Source organism: Mobula hypostoma, chromosome 9, assembly GCF_963921235.1.
Source record: "Mobula hypostoma chromosome 9, sMobHyp1.1, whole genome shotgun sequence".
NCBI lineage: Eukaryota > Metazoa > Chordata > Chondrichthyes > Myliobatiformes > Myliobatidae > Mobula > Mobula hypostoma.
In genome coordinates, this window is record NC_086105.1 from 142,310,143 (window position 1) to 142,332,132 (window position 21,990).

At 41.6% G+C, this 21,990-nt stretch overlaps 1 protein-coding gene across 5 annotated transcripts in view; it reads right to left on the bottom strand.

The window, feature by feature from the left end:
* The window catches only part of tsc2 (TSC complex subunit 2), a 134,043-nt gene that overhangs the window by 15,079 nt on the left and 96,974 nt on the right, over nucleotides 1-21,990 (bottom strand). For all 5 annotated transcript variants that reach the window (XM_063059340.1, XM_063059339.1, XM_063059337.1 and 2 more), the window contains 3 exons: nucleotides 13,671-13,834; nucleotides 6,448-6,953; nucleotides 4,452-4,530 (listed from right to left, as the gene is read on the bottom strand). In XM_063059340.1, the coding sequence (XP_062915410.1) occupies nucleotides 4,452-4,530; nucleotides 6,448-6,953; nucleotides 13,671-13,834 (749 nt within the window). The remainder of the gene's footprint in view (nucleotides 1-4,451; nucleotides 4,531-6,447; nucleotides 6,954-13,670; nucleotides 13,835-21,990) is intronic.

A 21,990-nucleotide genomic window follows, 5' to 3' on the forward strand; every position in this document is an offset into this window, starting at 1 on the left:
CAGTGCTACCCACCGTGAAAGTCCCTGAGCCTCACTAGCTCTCACTTGCACTCATTTTTGTAACTTACAATAATTTTTATGTATTGCACTGCACTACTGCATCAAAACAACAAATTCCACGACATTGAACATTACATTACAGTACAGGTCCTTTGGCCTATGATACTGCGCCAACAGTGTGACCTACTCTAAAATCAATCTAACCTCCTATGCGGCCCTCCATTTTTCTATCATATAGGTGCCTATCAAAGTGTTTCTAATGTATCTTCTTCTACCACTACCCCGGTAGGATATTTCATGCATGCACCACTCTGTTTATATATATAAAAAACACTTAACTCTGACATCCCACTTATATTTTCCAGCAATCACCTTAAAATAATGTCTCTGGTATTAGCCATTCCCCCCTGCCTCCAGGAAAAAGTCTCTCAATCTATGCCTCTCATCTTCCTCTGCCTTGCAATCACTTGGGTCAAGTACAATGCTCTCCAAAGGGGTTGTCTATTGGTGGGTCCTCAGGTGGCTGCAGAGGCAGATCTGGGATCCACATAGTCTGGTGAAGTGTGGGAAAGAGTAAGTGGTAGCTGCAGCTAGTGGTTGGGTCGTTTGGTTATTCAGTCTCTCCTTTCTAGCTGCCACTTGGAGGTCACAACAGAGGTCACTCACGTAGTGCAGCTCCCTCTTGAACAGATTTCCTCCAGGTGCATCTATTAAGTTCAATGTCTTCCCAGTTTTTAGATGTAATGTTGAATTTCTTCAGGCTGATTTTGATGGCATCTTTGAAGTGTCTCCTTTTCCCACCAGGGTCTCACCGACCTTCCTTCAAATGGGAGTGAATGTTCTGTTTAAGGAGATGTGAGTTAGGCATCCAGATGACATGACCTATGATCCATCAGAGTTGGTATTGTATTATCATGGTGGAAGTACTGTTCATGTTGGCCTCCTCTAATATGCTGGTGTTAGTGCATCTGCCCTTCCAGCTGATCCACAAAATCTTTCACAAGATTCTTTGGTGGCGTTGTTCCAGAGCATTCAGGTGCCTACTGTAGGTAGTCCATGATTCATCTCCATACAGTAATGTAGAAAGGACAACTACTCTATAGACCGAAAGTTTTGTCAGGACCTGTAGGCTGTGGTCTTCAAAGACTCTTTTTCCTTAGTCTTTTCTTAACCTAAATGCTGGAAGGTGGACCAGAAATCCTGCGCCACATACATCCCTTGCTCCTAAAGGTCTAGGAAAAGGAATAATTGCCCTCAGAGATCAAGGATGCTCTAATAGTGACCATCTTCAGGAAGGGAGACAAGGCTGATTGAAACAATTACAGAAACATCTCCCTCCTGTTAACAAGAGGCAAGGTGCTTGCACGCATCCTTGTCAACCGATTCCTTCTGCTATCTGAAGAAATACTCCCAAAATACAAGTGTGGTTTCCGCCCATCTAGAAGTACCACAGATGTGATCTTCACAGCATGTCAATTACAGGAAAAATGCCATGAACAAAGGCAATCCTTGTACTTGGCTTTCATAGATTTGACAAAGGCATTTGATACGGTAGACAGCAAGCTCTCTGGCATATACTATTGTGACAAGAATACACACAGATAAGATGTTAGCTGTCCTGTGTGATCAGCAGTTGGTCTGCCACCTGTCTTCAAGAGAGAGATAAGGAACACAATGAAACAGCATCTGGAGATGTGTAATGAAGGGACAGGAGAAAGAGCTGTCTGGAGCGGCTCCCCCTTTGAACCCTGAACTGTTTGAAGTGATGGACAGGCAATACCCCAGCAGGGGGATAAAAAGGGACAGGTTCGCTAAGGCAGGACACACATGACACCCGAGGTAACGAGACCCGGGAAGCGGTGCGCCTCTCACGAGTCGGTGGAAAGTACCGGACCTTAAACGCACAGGGTGGAAAGGTACGATCAGTGGGAACCCGGTGTGTGTCCACCCTTGCTTGGGTGCCGGGTTCACCGCAGACGATCGACTGCATCTGGAGGAGGGGTCACAGTCGGTGACCTCAGGTGACATCACAAAGGACCTGCCCGGAAAGCTGCTTGTGAGCAATATCGCCGGTCTGTGAGTGGAAGCCGTTTCTGAATGATCAGTCGTTCCCGTTCTCTCTCTCTCTCTCTCTCCCTCCCCCCCACATTGTCCATCGCCATGGCAACAATTACTGCGAACTGAACTACTAAATTGGACTGAACTTTGTGTCACTTTGAAATTGGTCATTTATCCCTAGACAACGATAGAGCTTGATTGATGCTGTTATCTTAATTCTGTGCACATGTGTGTTTATCATTGCTGAATTGTTGCATTTATTATCCTTTCGATTACTGTGTTGCTTGTTTCTTTAATAAAACTTTCTTAGTTCTAGTAACCCAGACTCCAACTGAGTGATCCATTTCTGCTGGTTTGGCAACCCAGTTACGGGGTACGTAACACTATCAAGACTATCATTGCCTTTGTTCATGGCATTTTTCCTGTAATGATAGTGCCCTGACAAGCACTTACAAATAGAGGTTACTGATTGATGGTATGTCAGCCATAGTACTCAGCAATAGTGACACTGAATTAAGAGCCCTTCACTGTCAAGACAGAAGTCAAACAGGTTTGTATCAATGTGCCCACACTATTTGCCATCTTTATTGCGGCCTTCCTTCACCTCATCGGCCAAGACCTGCCACAGGGAATCTCGATCATGTACAGAATGGACAACAGGCTTTTCAATCTTAAACATTTCAAGGGCAAGAACAAGGTCAGAACCACCATCAGAGCTTCAGTACGTGGATGCCAATGTGATCACAGAACACTCTAAAGACTGCCTCCAATGTATCCTGAATGCCTTTGCCAAGGCATAAAGAGCCCTGGGTCTTGTTTTGAATATTAAAGAGACAGACAGGACCTCGATCAGCCACCACCCTACCAGCCACTTATCCAACCCTCCATGAAAGTTGACAAAACCGCTGACTACATTTCCTACCTTGGCAGCATTCTCTCTTCAAAAGCAGACAGTGACTCAGATCAACCACCGCCTGAGTAGTGCTACTGGAACCTCTTATCTATAATCTATGCCACTAACATGCCAGCTAATCTGGATTAATATATCTGGAGAAAGTCATTCAGAACCAGAGACATAATTGTAATTTTTTTTTCCTTTACAAGACACAATGGCAGTAGTGATTTGAAAAGGCCCATTTGCTTCATCCCAAGAACAAATTAATGTTAAACTGTACTAACGGAAGCCATTTATTGTATTATAGCTGTACTAGCCAATTAGCCTTACTCCTTCTTTAAAGGTTAGAAAGTATTTTACTTCACCAATATCCATTACCCTTTGAAAAGTTTCTAATTATTCTTCCACTCTATTATCGGCACTGTGCGCCAAATTATAACAAGAAGATGATTCACAAGGATGTTGCCAGGACTCCTTGTGATATAGAGAAAAGTTGGGCAAGCTAGGACATAATTCCTTGCATGGGAGATCTTGTACAGGCGTATAAAATATGAGGGGCACAATCACTTTTCAGCGCCAGCGATTACCGGGGTTCAATTCCCTCAGCTAGCTATAAAGAGGTTGTACGATTTCCGTGATCTCATGGGTTTCCTCTCACATTTTAAAGATGTACAGTTCGGATAGAGTGAGTTGTGGACATGCTATTTTGGTCCCAGAACCGGGCTGGCACTTGTGGGCTGTCTCCAGCACAATCTTTGAGCTGTTTTGGTCACTGGGACAAAAACAATGCATTTCGCTGTGTTTTGATGTACAGTGACAAATAAAGCATTTTCTCCCCCCCCCACCGCCCCCCTCCACACAGAGAGCAAATCAAAAGTTAGAGGGCATAGGCTTAAGTTGAGACTGGCAACGAGAGGCCACTACTTCACACTGAGGGTGGTGCAGTATGGAATGAGCTGCTGGAGAAAGTGGTTGAAGCAGGTACATTTAAAAGACATTTGGGTGGGTACATAGATAAGAAAGCTTTAGAGCAGGAGTTCCCAACCTGGGATCCATGGATCCCTTGCTTAATGGCATTGAGCTATGGCATAAAAAAAGGTTGGGAACCCCTGGTTTCAAGGGATGCTGGCCAAATGGGATTAACATAGATAGGCTTGGCCAAGGTAGGCCAAAGGGCCTGTTTCCATGCTGCAGTATTCCAATCTGAACTGTGCTAATTCATTTTTTACCCCACTTAATAACCTCATCTCTAAAATGCGCCACTTCCCTTCCTCAGTATTAAGTACCTATACACAAATCCAAATCTGTCTTTGCAGGCAGTTTTCTTACAACTGAGTCTCATTGGATATCTGAATGCTCATGTTTTCCACACAGCAGTTGTGGTGACTCACTATGATGTTAGCAATGAGATCTGTGTTATTCACATCATTGCCTTCCTCAACTCCAATCACCAGTGATAAACGAAACTGTAGACGCATCAGCGACTTCTGCTACTTACCTCATTGTTGGGAACCAGAAGAGGCTTGTTTGACTCACTACCAAAGAAAGGCGAATGGTAGAGTTGAAGAAACACAAAACTGGAAGATTCAAAGAAAAAAAAAGTTTTCTTTCCACATTCTCAAAGATCAGGTTAATTAAAAGAGCAACACAGTGACAGAAATTATCAAGAGCAAAGGCTTGTTTTGTTTTTAAAAAAAAAATCACAGCAACACTGCAAGCTGTTGGTGTGGTGATCGTAAAGAGGAGGAGCATCACACAAAGGAGCTGGAGGAACTGTGAGTCAGGCAGCATCTATGGAGGGAAATGGACAGTGGACATTTCAGATTGAGACCCTTCATCAGTCCAGAAACTTCATAAATGCTGCCCGATTCACTGAGCTCTAGAAATTCAACATTTATAGCCTCTTGCCTCTCCAGTACAGACGATAACTCTGGAACAGAATGGGCCAGACCATGCTAACAACTATTAAGTATCTCCATCTAGACCTAGCGGAAGTATCAGCTGTCGGGATTAGCAAGTTCTGGCTCTTGCACCTACATACTTCAGGGGCAGAGTACAGAAAATGTTCGAGAAATGGCCTGTTGATGTTTTGGGTCAAGACCTTTCATCTGGATGGTATCACGATCTGAAATGTCAACTGTCCATTTCCCTCCATAGATGCTGCCTGACATGCTGGTTTCTTCCAGCAGTTTGCTCTGGATTACAGAAACTGTAGTCTCTTGGGTCTTCTAACTTCCGGGTTATCTTGAAAATATTAGAGGATCTGGGATTTTTTTTTTAAAGTAGTAAATTTTAATTATTGTTTCACAAACTCAGCCTTTAAATCAAAACAGGGTTGGCACAGTAGTGCAGCAGTTAGCACGAAGCTTTACGGCAGCTAGGATTCAATTACCACTGCTGTCTATAAGGAGTTTTGTATGTTCTGCCCATGACTGCTCGCGGGTCTTCTCTGGGTGCTCCAGTTTCATCCCACATCCCGAAGGCATACAGGTTACTGTTAACAAGTTGTTGGGCATGCTATAGTGCCACTGGAAGTATGGCAACACTTGCAGGCTGCCCCAGCACATCATTTAACTGTGTTGGTCATTGACAAATTACAACAAATTTCAATGTTTGTTCCAATATGTGAGAAGTAGAGCTAATCATTAGCTTTAATCTGATCAAAATATGGGGAAATAGTAATTCACAAGCATCTCAAAATATATTTTAATTTTTTGAATGACATTTCAGGTTCCACCTTATGTTCTAATCTTCATTCCAAGATTAAAATTTAGCTCAGAAAATCTGACTTTTATTTAAAATCCTTCAGTGGGAGATTACTCAGCCAGATTGACGTCATCTCAACCACAAGACACCAAAATTGCTGTATGACAGAAGCTGACACTGGATAATAGTTTACCACATTATTAGACCTTGACAGAGAGTTTTAAAGGTCAGAAGAAAATGTTACTACTGATATTAAAGTCCAGGCTGATTTCTCTTTAAATGGCAGTCTCCTGGAAAAAGCATCAATGATACTGCATGTGGGGAACTGCCAGTCTCTCAGCTGCAAAGAGACAAATTCTGCACTTATATAGTACCACCAACGTGAGGAAATGTTCCAAGATGTTTTGCCAGAGCATTGCCAACACTTGGCATTGTCAAAGCAGCTGGCACTGAGAGGGGTATTCATGATCTTGATTAGCAGGGATCAACAAGTGCCGGACACAAAGAGTAGATCATTTTGCCTTCGAGACTGCTTCTCCATTTAATAAGACCACGGATAATCTCTCCCATTTCTATACTGCTCAGCCAGAATCTTAAAAGCATTCATGATCAGCTTTCAGCACTCTTTGAGAAAGTACTTCACTATTTTAATGTTTTGAGAACTTGCAGCCTACCTGCTTAACTGTTGCCTTTCCTATATCACTTCTCCTATGTCATACTGCATTAAGCTGTAAAGTGCTTTGGGACATAGTGAAAAGCAATCATGCAACTCATAAGATTTGACCTACCTTGGGCTTATCCCACTAATTTTCTCTGCATTAGTGGCCGCTGATCTCTTGTGGACCCCATCCCGCTGTGCTCTCCGCCCCCTCCTTGACGGGGCAGAATCTGAGATGGTGTGGCCCCTGGGTCTGTAACGGCTTGGTGACTGAGGTGGTTCCTTCCGTTCCGCTGGAGGCAGAGCCTCCTGCTTGCTACCATCACTAGTCTCCAGTTTACCATTGGAAGAGCTTTCCTCTTCAATACTTTCAGCGTGGCCCCTGGACTTCACTTCAGTGGCAGGTTCCACAGCCATTCCCTCCTTCACATTCAGTTCACCTATTTCTGGGAGGTTCTGAAGCTCTGGAGAGGAGCTGGACTTGTTGAGAGTTTGAGCATGGTTGAAATCAAATTCTTCCTCCAATGAATCAATAGCCAAAGAAGATGGTACAACCTTTTCAGATGAAATACCAATTATTCCACTTTCCTCTGGCTGGGGAGTCTTTTCTTCCTCTTGACTAGATGTCGATGATGACTTGAGACAAAACAATATTACCATTCAGTAATAATTCAGTATTTGTTAAATATTTAGATCAATGTAAGTTACTAACAATCACTTATTTCAATTCAAGTCAGATTCCACATTTCAAAGCTCCTTTCAATCTCCCTACCAAACCATACAGGTTATAATCAGTTGCTAAAAGTCAATGCATTACCCTGTTTGCACTGCTTTTAAGTGTTTGAAGGATACAGAAATCTAAAAAACCCAAAATAGGAAATCACGGATGTGACAATTTCACTTATTTACTCCATCTTCTGGCAGAACAGTCCACCGGGGAGGGGAACCTATGGAGCCCAAGCTAGCAGGCAGAAACATTTTCCTGGCATGTGGAATGCAATGTTACTTCATAATTCTTTAAACCCCATCCATCATTTAAAAATGCGTAATTATCTTTATGCAAAATGAAACAGCACATGTTTTTCTAAATCCGATAGCAGTGCGATGTTTTCACAGGAAATGCCTCACACTGGCTCGGCAGCAGCTAGACCGTTGCAAGGACACTTGATGTTGGATGATATGCTTTGAAATCCCCTCAGACCTGGTGTACACATGAGTATCTGGATAGTAAGCAGTTTCAATAACAACAGTTCACAAATATTATTTTTCAGCTGTTATTTTAAAGGTTGAAAGGTTAATTTATTATCGAAGTATTCAACTTGAAATTATTCTTCTCTGGGTAGCCATGAAACCAAGAAAAAGAAAGGCAACACGATAATCAACCGGCCCCACAAATTCCCCCCCCCCATACCAAAAAAAACAAACAAAACAGAACAGGCACATCAACCCCCAAATCCCCTTCCCTGGACAAATAAAATGAACAAAATGGGACAGGCATACCAATTCCCCAATCCACCCTCCCCACACACTATAAAAAACAAACAAAAACAGAACAGGCACATGAACCCCCAAATCCCTCCTCCCTGGGCAAAAAAAATTCAAAAGATAGATATTAATAGTTTTTGAATAGATTTTCTAAAATGCTTAATTTATTTCAATCTGTTATACTTTTATTCATTGTAAAGCAATGGAACTCATCTTTTTCCTTAAAGTCTATAATTATTGTTACTAATCATTAATCAATGATAATCTCTGCTCAGAATTACCATAGCATAAGATTTTTTTTAAAAGTAAAGATTATCACCACTTTGGGAACACACTGTCAAAAAAGGTTCTTCCCCACCCCCCACCCCCAAATCCACCTTATAGGGGAACATAGATGCTGTTCTTGTGCTGTTCTGTGTTCCATTAATGATGCAGCAGGTAGTGCTACTGATTCAGATCAGAATTGAAACCTACTCAGTAGAACTCTATTGTTATGTGGAGTTTGCATGTAACTGTATAGGATTCCCCCCAGGTAATCCAGTTGCCTCCCTCAATCCACAGCTCTGCAGACTGGTAAATTAAACAAGTAATAAACAAGTAATCCCTCCAGAATACTCTGCCCATGCCAAGACATCCAGCCTGTTCTATTTCTAGCACTTCCCCCAAACTTCATGAATCGGGTTGCAAACTCAGTTTTCATGTGCATGATAGTGACTGACTCCCAATTTTTTTAAAAAAAGTTTAACCATTTTAAAAGTTATGTAAATTGAATGGTGTACTTTGCAATCACATTCTGAAAAAGACTTGTCAAAACAAGGCTTTGACAATATGGATTGTTCCCAGTTGATCAAATCAGTCTCCATGTATGGTGTTATACCCTTTAGCATATTAGAGCAGGGCTGACAAATATTTATCGTTTAGCTTAATGACGGTGTTAGGAAAGATTATTTACAGTTAAATTGACAGAAGAGTATCTTCTAAAAATAGTGTAGAGTCTGAAATGCCAAATATTGCTTGACTAATTGGTGAAGAAAAGTATCATAGGCATTTGTGGATTTTTAGAAAGTCTTTGATTAGGCACCACACTGAGTTCATCAAAACCACAAGATGGTGTTCTCTATGAGGGACCTGTTGTTCGGTGAGGTTAGAGTCCCTGCCCTTGAGATCACAAATCCCTCATGAATCAACCACTAGTGTGTAGGTGCGAGGACGTGGAGGGAGTTAGTACAAATGTGAAGACAATAAAAATAAGGATTAGTGCAAAAGCAGCAAAAGTGAGCAGTTATGGTTGGCACAGAGTTATGGTTGGCTTGAAAAGAACTGTTCCTGTGTCACATAACTATGAACTTTAGGACACAATTTACCTCAGTACATACAATAATAAACCAATTTACCACAATGCTAAAAAATTAGAATCAGGTGCTTAGATATCGTGAGTGTCAACACAGTGCTGGAGGAACTCAGTGGGTCAAACAGCATCTATGGAGGGAAATGAACAGTTGCGGTTACTCAGTACTGGAAAGGAGGGGGATAGAAGCCAAAATAATTGGGTAGGATGAGGGGGAGAGCAGGAGCTGGCGGGCAATAGGTGAATTTAGGTGAAAGGAAGAAAGTGGGAGGGTGGGTGAAACGAGAGAAAAGGGAATGATGCCAGAGGCTGGGAGGCTATAGGTAGGGAAGGCAAAGGTCTAAAAGAGGAATCTGATAGGAGAGGACAGCAGATCATGGAATAAAGGGGAGGTGGGAAACCAGAGGAAGGTGAAAGTGATGGGCAGGTTGTAGAAGCTGGGGAGAGGAAATAGAAGGTGATGGGGCCACAGAGATGATGGAAAATGAAGTGGGAAGTGGGTAGAGGACAGTGCGTGCATTTAGAACAGGGCTTGTTTTCCTGTTTTGTTGCTTGTTGTGTTCTGTATTGTACTGCCGAGCATTGTGGGCATGTTGGCACCGGAATGAGTGGCAACATTTGCGGGCTGCCCCAGCACATAGCTTGTGCTGGTTGTTAACATAAACGACACATTTCACTATGTTTCAATGTACATGTAAAAAAATAAAATCAATCTGAATTTGATGGGAGGGGGTGATCGTAATGTAGAATACCAAGCAAGCTCGTACAAATGGCGCGTGAAGTACCATTACTGAAGCTAAAATTGTCCATAACACTAGGGAGAACTCCCCTGCATTTCTCTGAAACAGTGCGATGAGAAGTTTCCACCCAGATGACTGTGTGGCCAATTAGCTCAAACTATTGGACTCAGTGCTGAAGTCTCTGGGGTGGGACTCAAATCCACAATGTCTAACTCAAGCAAGAATGTGACCCACGTAGCTGAAATTACCATCTGTTATAATAAGCAGCTCTTATTTTAAAGATGGTGAGTAAAAACTGGGCAGAATTTCAGAGACAAAAGTGAAATACTGAAGCTTGTACTAGTCTACCTCTGAAAAGAATGAGACAAAAATCATGTCAAAGGAATGATTATAAAGTGAGTGTCTGAATTGAGGGGTAAAGGGGAGAAGTCACCTCAAGCCTGTAGTCAGTGCTCATTTCAGATGATTGGTTAGGAAAGAGGAGGAAGGTAAAAGACCAATTACTAACAGACTTTCATCCAATGTAATCTCAGCAAGAGGTGAAAATGAGAGTTCTGGGTAGAAGACAAGAGGGGTAGCCCATGACTGGACAGAGAAGATCCAGATCTCCTGAATATAAATGAACAGTAGAGGGGAGGGATAATGCCCATGACTGGACAGAGGATAAACAGTCAGCCAGTTCTCCTGAATATAAATGGAGAACATTCCATTGAAAATTAAGCAGATATGCTCAAGGGAAACACCAGCCTGACATACTAAATGGCACTGGTTTACACAGAACAGTACTGCATAGTACAGACCCTTTGGTCCACAATGTTGTGCCGACCCTTTAACACTCCAAGATCAATCTAACATAAACATCTATTTTGCTAACATCCATGTGCCTATCTATGAGCCTCTTAAGTGTCCCTAACATATTTTCCTCTACCACCACCCCGACAGCATGTTCACCACACCTACCACTACAAAAATAACCTTCTGACATCCCCTTACACTTTTATCCAAAGTCCTTAAAGTTATGGCCCCTCATATTCCTATCAGCTTGTACACCTCCATCAAGTCACCTCTCATCTTCCTCTCCAAAGAGAAAAGCCCAAGCTCATTCAACCTATCCTCACGTGCTGAGATACAATGAAATTCTTGTGTTTACATGCCATCCAGACATAGCATTCCATACAGGTACATCAAGGTAGATACAGAATATTCTACAAGGCAGAATACAGTGTTGCAATTACAAAGCAGATGAAGTCCAAGAGGCACTTCAAGATAGATTATGAGATTAAGAGTTCAGCTATTACGAGTACACCCGTTCAACAGTCAGCTAACAGTGGGATAGAAATGGTCTGAGCCTGGTTTTGTGTGGTCAAGTTGTCCTGGTGGATTTCTTATGGATACATCTTAAGCGAGGAAACCTGCCTGCTGTAGCTGCAGCGATTAGCAGTCATCATTGAGAGAGAAAATGAACAGAGAGATCCATTCGTTCACCTTAAAGGGCTTTCATGTGTTTGAGAGTATTTTAGCACCTCAATGTAAAAGTATTTTTTCTTTAAAATGGTTCCCAGCTTATCCTTAAGGATTTATTAAGCATGTCTGCAAAAATAATCTCAAGGTTGTATTTGGTGACATATATACTTTGATAATAAATTTACTTTGAACTTTGAATGACTATTTTTCTTAAAGTTAAAACAAACATACTCTTAATCTCAGTGGTAGCTATTACAGTTGGTGAACCTGGAACAGAGTCTCACCAGTTGCCAAAGCCATCCTGCCACTTGCTATGCATTATGCTGGGTCTTGCTGATCAGCTGAGAACCAACCTCCCACAGGAAGACTCAACTGGAAGAAAGTGCAGCCCAAACCCAAGGACTTCGGGCAATCTGCCAACTCCTACAAAACTGCCCATCACATCACCAGTACCAGTCTACCTGCCATCAAGGATGTACATGCAGAAAGGTGCCAGAAAAAGGCAACAAGGTAGTGTAGTGCACAGTGCTTTACAGTATCAGCAACCACTGTTCAATTCTTACTGCTACCTGTAAGGAATTTGTACGTTCGCTCCTTGACTGTGTGGGTTTCCTCCCACAGTCCAAAGATGGACCAGTTGGTAGGTTAATTAGTCATTGTAAATTGTCCTGCGATTAGGCTAATGTTAAATTGGGAGATTGCTGGGTGGCGTGGCTCAAAGGTCTGGAAGGCAATAAAAGCAGGTGTCATGTATGACGCCCAGCAGACGGATGATGCTAATGAGAGAGATAAGAAAGACAATGGAGAAACATTCAAAATGCTAATAAGAGAGAAGAGAGGGATTAATGGGAAAGAAACACAATTTAGCTATTGACAGACCGGTTGCTTTGAACCTGAACTGTTTGAAGTTTGATGGACAGGTGATACCCCAGCAGGGGGATAAAAGGAGCAGGTTTGCTAAGGCACGCAACACCACGAGACCCTGGAAAGAGCAGTGTGCCCTCACAAGTGGTGGGAGTTTGGAGGTCCAGTTCGCAGGAACCGACCAGAGGCTCACAGGGTGTAAAGGTACGATCGGTGGGAACCTGGGATGTGTGTCCGCCCTTGCCTGGGTGCCGGGTTCACTGCGGAAGAACGATCGTATCCGGAACGGAGGGGTCACAGTCGGTGACCACAGCGGGATAGAAGACATCAAAGGGTCTGCCCGAAACCAACTGCGAAGACATCCAAAAGGTCTGCCTGAAACCAAATTGCATCTTTCTCTCCCCACCCCCCCCCCACCCCAACGGTACGACAACAGCGATTACTGCGAACTGCACTAAACTGAACTCTGCTTCGCTTAAGACTGATCATTTTACCCCTAGACTGCGATAGAGCTTGGTTGATTCCTATTACCCTAGTTCTGTGTATATGTGTGCATTATCATTGCACACCTGTTACATTTATATCCTTACGATTAGTGTACTGTATTACTTAATTCCTTAATAAAACTTTATTAGTTCCTCGTAATCCAGACTCCGAGCGTTCCATTTCTGCTGGTTTGGCAACCCAGTTACGGGGTACGTAACACAGGCAATATCATGAAGGGTCCTACCCACCCTGATTATGGACTGCTTGTCTCACTCAGGGAAGAGACTAGGCAGCATCAATGCCAGGGCCACCAGACTCAAAATGTTAATTCCCCCAAGCTGTGAAGATGATCAATGCCTTTAACCACTGACACTTTTCCAAGCCCCTCAGAAGCCTCATGCACTACCACTTCACATTTACACCCCACACCTCATACCTACAACTGACAGTCATTGTCCGACTGTATTTTCATAAACACTGATGCTACCCAGAAGTTTCTCTTAACTGTAACTTTGTCACTTTATAATTTCCTGTCACTCACCTTACGTACAGATACTTGTGTAATGATACTCCTGCATTTGCACATAGTGATGCTAATCAGTCTATGTATTTGACCTAATCTTATGTATGTGTGGCCACAGTCAGTTACTTGTACATTGGTTTTATAGGATTACTTTTATATGTATATTTGTGTTTGTTATGCTTATTGCCTTTTTTTTAAATGCTGCATCGCATCCGGAGTAACAACCATTAAAACTTGTTTACTGAAGAATGACAATAAACAATCTTGAATCTTGAAATATTGAATATAGCTGTCAGGTTGAAGCTATCAGTTAATTGGCTCACTGTAATGCTGAGGGAGATGAAGGTAGAGAGTCTTAATTTACATGAATTACACTGATAGTACAAATTGTAATGAAATGGCAAAGCCCGTGATGGAAACAAGACAGGAGTACATCAACTTACTCTGCTATACGACGTTTGAATTCCTTCCTGGCTCTCCGTAGGCATGAAGATCGGTTCTGAAACCATTGCCTCAAAGTCGTCCAGTTCGTGAGACTCCACAGGAGAATCACAGGCTTTCAAGTGCATTCCCATTCCATCACCTTCCTCCGCCACTGCCACTGAATCTAGAAATTTGGCTCAAAGTCAGAACACATCAACCATCTCACTCCTACTATATTATGTTATTCACTGAAGTTTGGGTGAATGTGACAAGAATTGGAAACTTCTCAACAGGCAAGGCCTTATTTGAGATGGAAGGAGGCTTGGGGAGGATTAGCACGTTTTGTCCTTGCAGAATTTCCTGCATAACATTCGCACTAATACAAGCAAAACTACAAAATTAGCCATAGAAAAAGTAAATACTCCTTTCCCACACACAGATATATTGAAGTCAGGCCTTTGAGATTTATCAGTGCGACCAAACTGAAATCTCTAAGGCTGGTTTCAATATAGCATAATGAACTCTTTGCCAATGCAGATGAACCAAATCCTGGTTTGGCATTTTTTTTTAATTAAAAAGGAGTGCTATCAGTGATAACAAGATATATATATATATAATATATATATATCTCTCTCTCTCGTGCAAGCACTAGACTTAAGGATCAAAACCATGAGACTCATCAGCTATGCGGAATTCATTGCCACTGACAGTTGGGCAGGCCAAGTCATTGGGTACATTTAAGCCAGAGGTTGATATATTTTTAATTAGTCAGGGCATGAAGGAATACAAGGAGAAGGCAGGAGATTGGAGCTGAAAGGGAAATTATGAAATGGCGGAGCAGACTCCTATATCTTATGCTCCCTTACTCAGGGCTTTCAATTGTTTTATTGAAAACTGTGGTACCATTTATCTCAGGAATTATAGTCCTAGGAACAGTTTGATTGATCTGCAGCCGAATTTTTTTTAAAAATCATTTGGGTTCAATTCCAGCTGCTGTCTAAGGAGTTTGCCCATTCTCCCCTTGACGGGTTTCCCTCCTACATTCCAAAGGTGTACAGGTTAGGGTTACTAAGTTGTGGGAATGTTACTGTACTGTGCAAAAATCTAAGGCACTCACTAGCTAGACTTTGCACAGTACAGTAGTAATTTTATGTATTGCACTGTCTGCCAAAAGAAAAACAAATTTCATAACATATGTAAATGATGATAAACCTGATTCAGATATGGGTCTCTTGTGGACTGAGAGTGAGGAGGGGGCTGGGAGAGGGGAATCATGGTTGGGAAAAGGGGAAAGGAGAAACGAGACGGGAGGGAGCAGAAAGCACCAGAGAGACATCCTGTAATGATCGATAAACCAATTGCTTGGAATCAAATGACCTTGCCTAGTGTCTCACGGCTGGGTGTATCTACACCCGCACCACCCTCTGCCCTTGGCACTCCTCTGCCAACTGTCACACACCCCTCCTGTGGTGCTCCACCATCGTCATTCCCGACATCCTTTGCTCCCGCCAGATTTACAAAATAGCTAACCGCTCCACATTGACAAATACAGTACTGTGCAAAAGTCTTAGGATATATAAATTTTGTATTTTATATACACACATGAGACTTTGGCACAGTACTTAAGTTTGCACCAGAAGTATGGAAACACTTGCAGACTGCCCTCAGCACAATCCGGAGACTGCATGGGGTTGTTGACCCAAAATGACACATGTATGTTTCGATGTGATAAAAAAGCTAATCTTAACTTCCATTTAAAAGTTATACTTTAGGGAAACACTTACGTAATTTCCTTAAAAATGTTGGATAAGATCACTGACTTTTCTGCAACTTAAATAATAAATGATCTTGCTCTATGAATACTCCATTTCACTGCCTCTCAATGGATCTTTAGTGGATTTGCTAATCACTCTCAGATTTAAAATTAAACAACTGATCAAGTATCAATTCAAGTGCTTGCGTAGTAGTTTCACATTTGCACCATCTTTGTTTCCTAAAGGTGTACAACCTAGGATTAGTAGGTTATGGGCATATTACATTTGAAGTTACCCAACTTCAAACCTGGATTTTAAGATGAAACCTATTCTCCATAATAAACGTGCATATTCTCTAGGTCAAATAAGTTCTTTCATATATTGTGGTTTCTTCCCACATTCGATATGTTAACTGGCTACTGTACATTAAAGTTTAGTGTGGATTAATGACAAAAAGCAGAGTTGAGGGGCACATCTGAGAGTAGTTGTTCAGGAGTATGACAGAGAAATAGGGTGAATGGGATTATTCCCAGGTGGTTACATAGACTCTGGCCAACATATCCTCTGAGTCATCAAAGGAAGTATGAGATTAGACGAAAGGGGCTCTCATCACCCACCCAATCAGTTCACCCCAATATCTTGAAAACATCAATCGAATGATTCTTTAGTATAGAAACTAGGCGTGCAGTTCCTGCAAACTTGCAATCTAACCTCTCAGTCAAGCCATTGTCATTCTAACCTCTCATTTACTTCCTATATTAAAAAAATAAACAATGTAGCTCTGTTTGGGGTACTCATATGCAATTAAGACCTAGAAATGAACTACAGTATATTTATGAATGTCACCAAAACTTAAACATTTGAGTTATTTAGGGTTACCACAGATCCGTTTTGAATACAGTTGTGTATCACCTCAAGTATCTGCTCCAGCTGTACTCTAATGAATGCACTACAGGTGTGGTCTAGCACCACTTAAGTGAACTTCCAGTATAGGAAGCTTTCATAGCTTTTGGGTGTCACTTAAAGTCAGCATGCCTAAACAATCAAAAAGTGGTGGTGGACTACCTTCTTCATTCAGCACAGTCATGTGCTGACTAAATATTGCACAGCTGAATGCTTTTGTTGACAACCACATTGCAGAGTCTGTAATCATATGCATGGCAGACCATGCAGGACAGTAGGCTTCCATTCCGAGTAGGACACTACAGGGCCAGTCAAATGTTTAAAAATCACCTGATTTCATAATCACAAGGCCTGTAATTCACTAAGGAGCTATCCTGGCCCCAGCATATTAATACAATTACAAAGAAGGCATGCCAGCAGCAACATTCCATTAGGAGTTTGCGAAGATTTGGTACATCACCAAATACGCTCACAAATTCCTACCGGCTGGCTGCATCACTGTTTGATATGGAGGTGTCAATATACAGATTTGACAAAGAAGCTGCAGTGGTTTCTGAACTCAGGCAGCTCCATCATGGGCACTTGTCTCCCACCATACTCATTGTTTTAGGAAAATCTACCTCCCCTCAGCCATCATATTTCTGAACAATCCACGAGCACTACCTCACTGTTTGGCTCATTGTTGCGCTACTTGCTTTTTAATATACGTATTTTATTGTAACTGGTTTTTGTATGTATTTGCCTGTACTGCCACTGCAAGACAAATTTCATGACATATCAGTGCTAATAAATCTGATTCCAAATTTAAATTCCACAACTGCCATGTTGCAACTTGAACTCCTGGCTCTGAAGAAGAAAATAAAATAATCACAAAAATTGTAGATACAGGAAATTTGAAAACAAAACAAAATTCTGGGAACATACAGCAAGTCAGACAGTATTTCAGGAAGGAGAAACACAAACACAAGAAAATCTGCATATTCTGGAAATCCAAAGTAACATACACAAATGCTGGAGCACTTCAGGTCAGGCAGCATTTGTGGAGAAGAATAAACAGTCAACATTTCAGGCTGAAGCCCTTCTTCAGGACACTCAAGAACAAGTCCTGAAAAAGGATCTCAGCCCAAAATGTCGACTATTTAATTCTTTTCCACAGATGCTACCCGACCTGCTCAGTTACTCCAGATGTGTGTGCGCTGCTATTTTCCAGGAAGGAGAAACTGTTTCAGGGCTAAGCTCCTCAGAGTTGTGATAAGGCATCTCAAATCTGACTTACATTTTTCTTCTCACACACACTATCTGACCTGCTGAGTGTTTCTGGCAGGTTTAACATAGAACACAGCACACGCTGGTCCCTTCGGCCTACGATGTTGTGCTAACCTTTTAACCTATTCTAACATCAGTCTAACCCTTCTCTCCCACAAACAGGTTTGTTTTTATTTGAGTTTCTTAACGTCTAGTTCCAGACTAGTAATCGAACCAAAATGTTATTGCTCCCAACTTTATTTTTCATGTACTTATTTAAGTGAAAATGTCAGTACAGACAGATTTTGAAACACAATGGGAAAAAAAACCTAAATTTGACACTCAGAGCAAAAATATCAGTTAGGGCTTTCACCAAAATAAAAGGCTGAGTGTGACTCAGCATTCATTTGTTATGTGCTGTGTCATATAACGTAGGTGGTCATGGTCTTTCCTTGACCATGATCGATCTTGGCAAATTTTTCTAGAGGTGGTTTGCCATTGACTTCTTCTGGGCAGTGTCTTCACAGTTAGGTGACCCCAGCCATAATCAATACTCTCCACAGATTGTCTGCCTGGCATCAGTGGTCACATAACCACGACTCATGTGATATGCACCAGCTGCTCATACGACCATCCACCACCTGCTTCCATGGCTTCATGTGACCCTGATCAGGTAGCTAAGCAGGTGCTACACCTTGCCCAAGGGTGACCTGCAGGCTAGCGGAGGGAAGGCGCACCTTACACGTCCTTTGGTCGGGACACATCTCCACCCCCACCCTGTACTTTGCCATTTTGTTGTAATAGGACATGATGCACTTACGTGCAGATCCAAGGATGAGCGAGAAGTTAATAATATTGATATATTTCAGGACCTCCCCGAATTCCCTAGCTTTCAGGACCTTCTCCACAATAATTACAGTTAAAATGTATTCATTTAAGAGGTGCTGAGGCACACAAGGTGGATAAGGAGAACTGCCACAAGAAAGCAGCATCCACCATTAACAACCCCATCATCTAGGCCACACTCTCTTCTTACTATTACCATTGGGCAGGAGGCTCAGAAACCTTACACTACCAGGATCAGAACAGTCATCCCATAACCATCAGATTCCTTCCTGAACCAGTGTAGAGAACCTCATTCACCACTCTGAACTAATTCCACAACCTGTGGACTCACTTTCAAGGACTCTACAAATCAGTATTAGTTATTTACTTTTAAAAAAAAAATTTGCACTATTTGTCTTCAACATTGAACACTTGCCTTTTATAGTTTTTCATAGCAAAATCTTGTACTACTTTATTTTCCTGTATATGCCTGCAAGAAAATGAACCTCAAGGTAGTATATAGTGGCATATGTATTTTGATAGTAAATTTACTTTGAACTTTGAAATTCCTGGGGCCTGACCTTGAGCATCCTAGAATATTATGGCAGTGAGAGGGAAAATATTGCTAGAGCCCTGGCAAAGATTTCTATATCTTCCTTCAAAGAGATTTTCATTCATAGAAGTTTTTAGAAGTTTCCAAAATAGTTGAAGTCGATGGTCAGAGTCTTTTTCCCCCCCAGAGTGGGGGAAGTCTAAATCTACAAGACATTGAATCTTCCACCCACCCTACAACACTGAACCAAAAGGGGAACTGAGGAGAAGGTTTTTCCATACAAGTGTAGTGGTTGTATGCAACAGATGCCAGAGGAAGTGGTAGAGATAGGTACAATTATGTTTAAGACACATTTAGACATGTATATGGATAGGAAAGGTTTACAGAAGGGGCTCTTAGCCAAGGGTCTACAGGCCCCTTGCTTAATGGTATTGGTCCATGGCATAAAAAAGGTTGGGAACACCCGGTTCAGTGAATATGGGTCAAACCGGACTTGCTCAGATAGGCAACTTGCTCGGCATAACAAGTTGAGTTGAAGGGTTTGTTTTCACTTTGTATAACTATCACACCAAGACATACGAAATGTTGGAGGAACTTAGCAGATTAGGCAGCATGAATGAAAAGGAATAACCAGTTGACCTTTCAGGCAGAAACCATTCATTAGGACTTCTGCTGGACCTGCTGAAGAGTCTCGGCTGGGAACTTCAACTGCTTATTCCTTTCCATAGATACTGCCTGACCTGCTGAGTTCCTCCTGCATTTTCTGTGCGTTTCTTTGGATTTCAAGCATCTGCAGAATCTCTTGTATCTATTACACTAATTCCACTTTGGATCTTTAGGGAGCTTCGAAGGACCTTGATGTGGGTGTCACAAGCAAGGCCAACATTATAGCTTATTCTTTGACTGCCCTTGAGGAGGTGATAATAAGCTGCTTTCAGCTGCAGAAGTGTGATGAAGATACTGCCACCATGCATTAAGATTTTAATTTTTAAAAAGTCACATTTTAGACTATTTCAGAAAGTTGTATGTCTGGAACCACAGACCAGTAAACTCCAGACCTTATTACTTTTAGGCCTTTGATTTAATTTTTGTTTAATAAAATTCTATTGCCTCATGGTCAGTATTTACAATACTGGAGTCCTATTCCAGATTTATAATCCACATTTCAGCTTATGGCTGATGGAATTCTAAAGCACTTCTCCAAATTCCCAGGATTCTGATTTTACTCAAATAGAAAAACATTACATTGCCACACCCCCTTTAAATCTGTTTCTAAACTGTGTCAAGTCTTTTAATGACAGTAATCATTTTTTATGAATTTAAAAATGTTCCCAATGTCATGTAATTAAAATGTGCTTTCAGTCACAAGGTTTAGGTAAATTTATGCACATCTTACCACAGCTCAGAATATGAATTAAACAAGTAGATATTTTAATTTTAGCATTTCTAAAAGATAAAATAATCCACACAGTTTGCTTTCATACTTAGTTGGGCTAACTCCTGATCGCTCCTCAATGCTGGAACTGGACAAAGATTAGCACTACTCCAAAGTCTGTCCTGGGGTTGGCCTGTTTATCTGTGTGGGTGGGAGAGAAAGAAGAACAGGGCTTGCTTAGCTGTTGTTTTGTTGCTTGCTGGTTTCTGTTTTATTGTGCTCTATACTGCGCTGCCAATTACTGTAGGCATGATATGTAGGCACCAAAATGCGTGGCGATACTTGCAGGCTACCCCAGCACACCTGTGGATGTGCTGGTTATCAACACACACACTTCACAAAATGCTACATATATTGTAAAAGAGTACAGTCAACATTTTGGCTGAGATGTCTCGGCCCAAAACGTTAATTTCTTTTCCAGAGACATAGATTCTATATTGCCTGACCTGCTGAGTTCCTCCAGCATTTCATGTGTTGCTTGGATTTCCAGCATCTGCAGATTTTCTCTTGTTTGTGACACACTTCACTGTATGTTTCAATGCACACATGATAAATTAATTTAAATTTTGAACCTTGAAGGCATAAACTGGAGACTAGTTGCAAATCTGTGATTAAGAAATGCAAGCTTACTGAACTGTATCCAGATAAAACTACACTTGTTACTTTAAGATAAATAGAACACACTGATCACAATGATAGCCAATGCCCAATCGGTATTTCTAGTGCCTTTTCTCCAAAATGTTTTTTTTGAACCTGACTATATCCACTTTATGCTGTGATGTTGGATCTTAACAGCAAAGGAAAGGGCCTAATACTGATATACATGTACAGCCCTGATCCTTACCCTACAGTAAGAATATGGAACAAAGCCAAAAAGATCTTATAACAACTTGGAAATTAGTTTCTCGTATTGCCAGAACTATTACTAAATGGTCTTTCCTCTCCAACCCACACACAATTCAGGACATGTACTAGGAGCTCTGCGTTTGCAAAGCACTCAGAATTGTCAAGGATCCCTCCCGCATGTCCCACAACCTCTTTGACTCCGTACTGTCCAGCAGTGGTACTGCAGTAAAAGAACAAGGACTGTTAGGTTGGGTAACAGCTTCTTCCCCCAGGCTGTGAGACTTCTGAACACTCTGCTAATACCCAGTCCGCACCTGTAGCATTGTACTGTTGTATATTTAACTGTGCCATATATGCAATTTGCTCGTACATCTACAAAATACTTTCTGTTAATATTACTGTGTTCATACTATTTTATGTGCTGTGTGATTATATGTACTGTGTTTTGCCCACTGGTCCCAGAGGAGTGTTGTTTTGTTCAGCTGTGTACATGTATATGGTTAAATACCAATAAATTTGAACTTGAACTTATTCCACCCCCAAGGAGCAAAAGCTATATCCTGTGGCTGCTGGTAACTTAAGAGACAAAAATGGTGATAGCACTCAGGACGTCCAGGTCAAAAAGGTCTAATGCCTGAACAGTTAATTCTCTCTACAAATGCTGTCAAATGTGTCTTTCGTGATCCACACATTCCTCATTAGTTCAATGGCTTGGACAGTCCTTCATCGCAAGCTATGAATATGAACCTTCCTGCCTGTAGCTGTAAATACACAAGCGA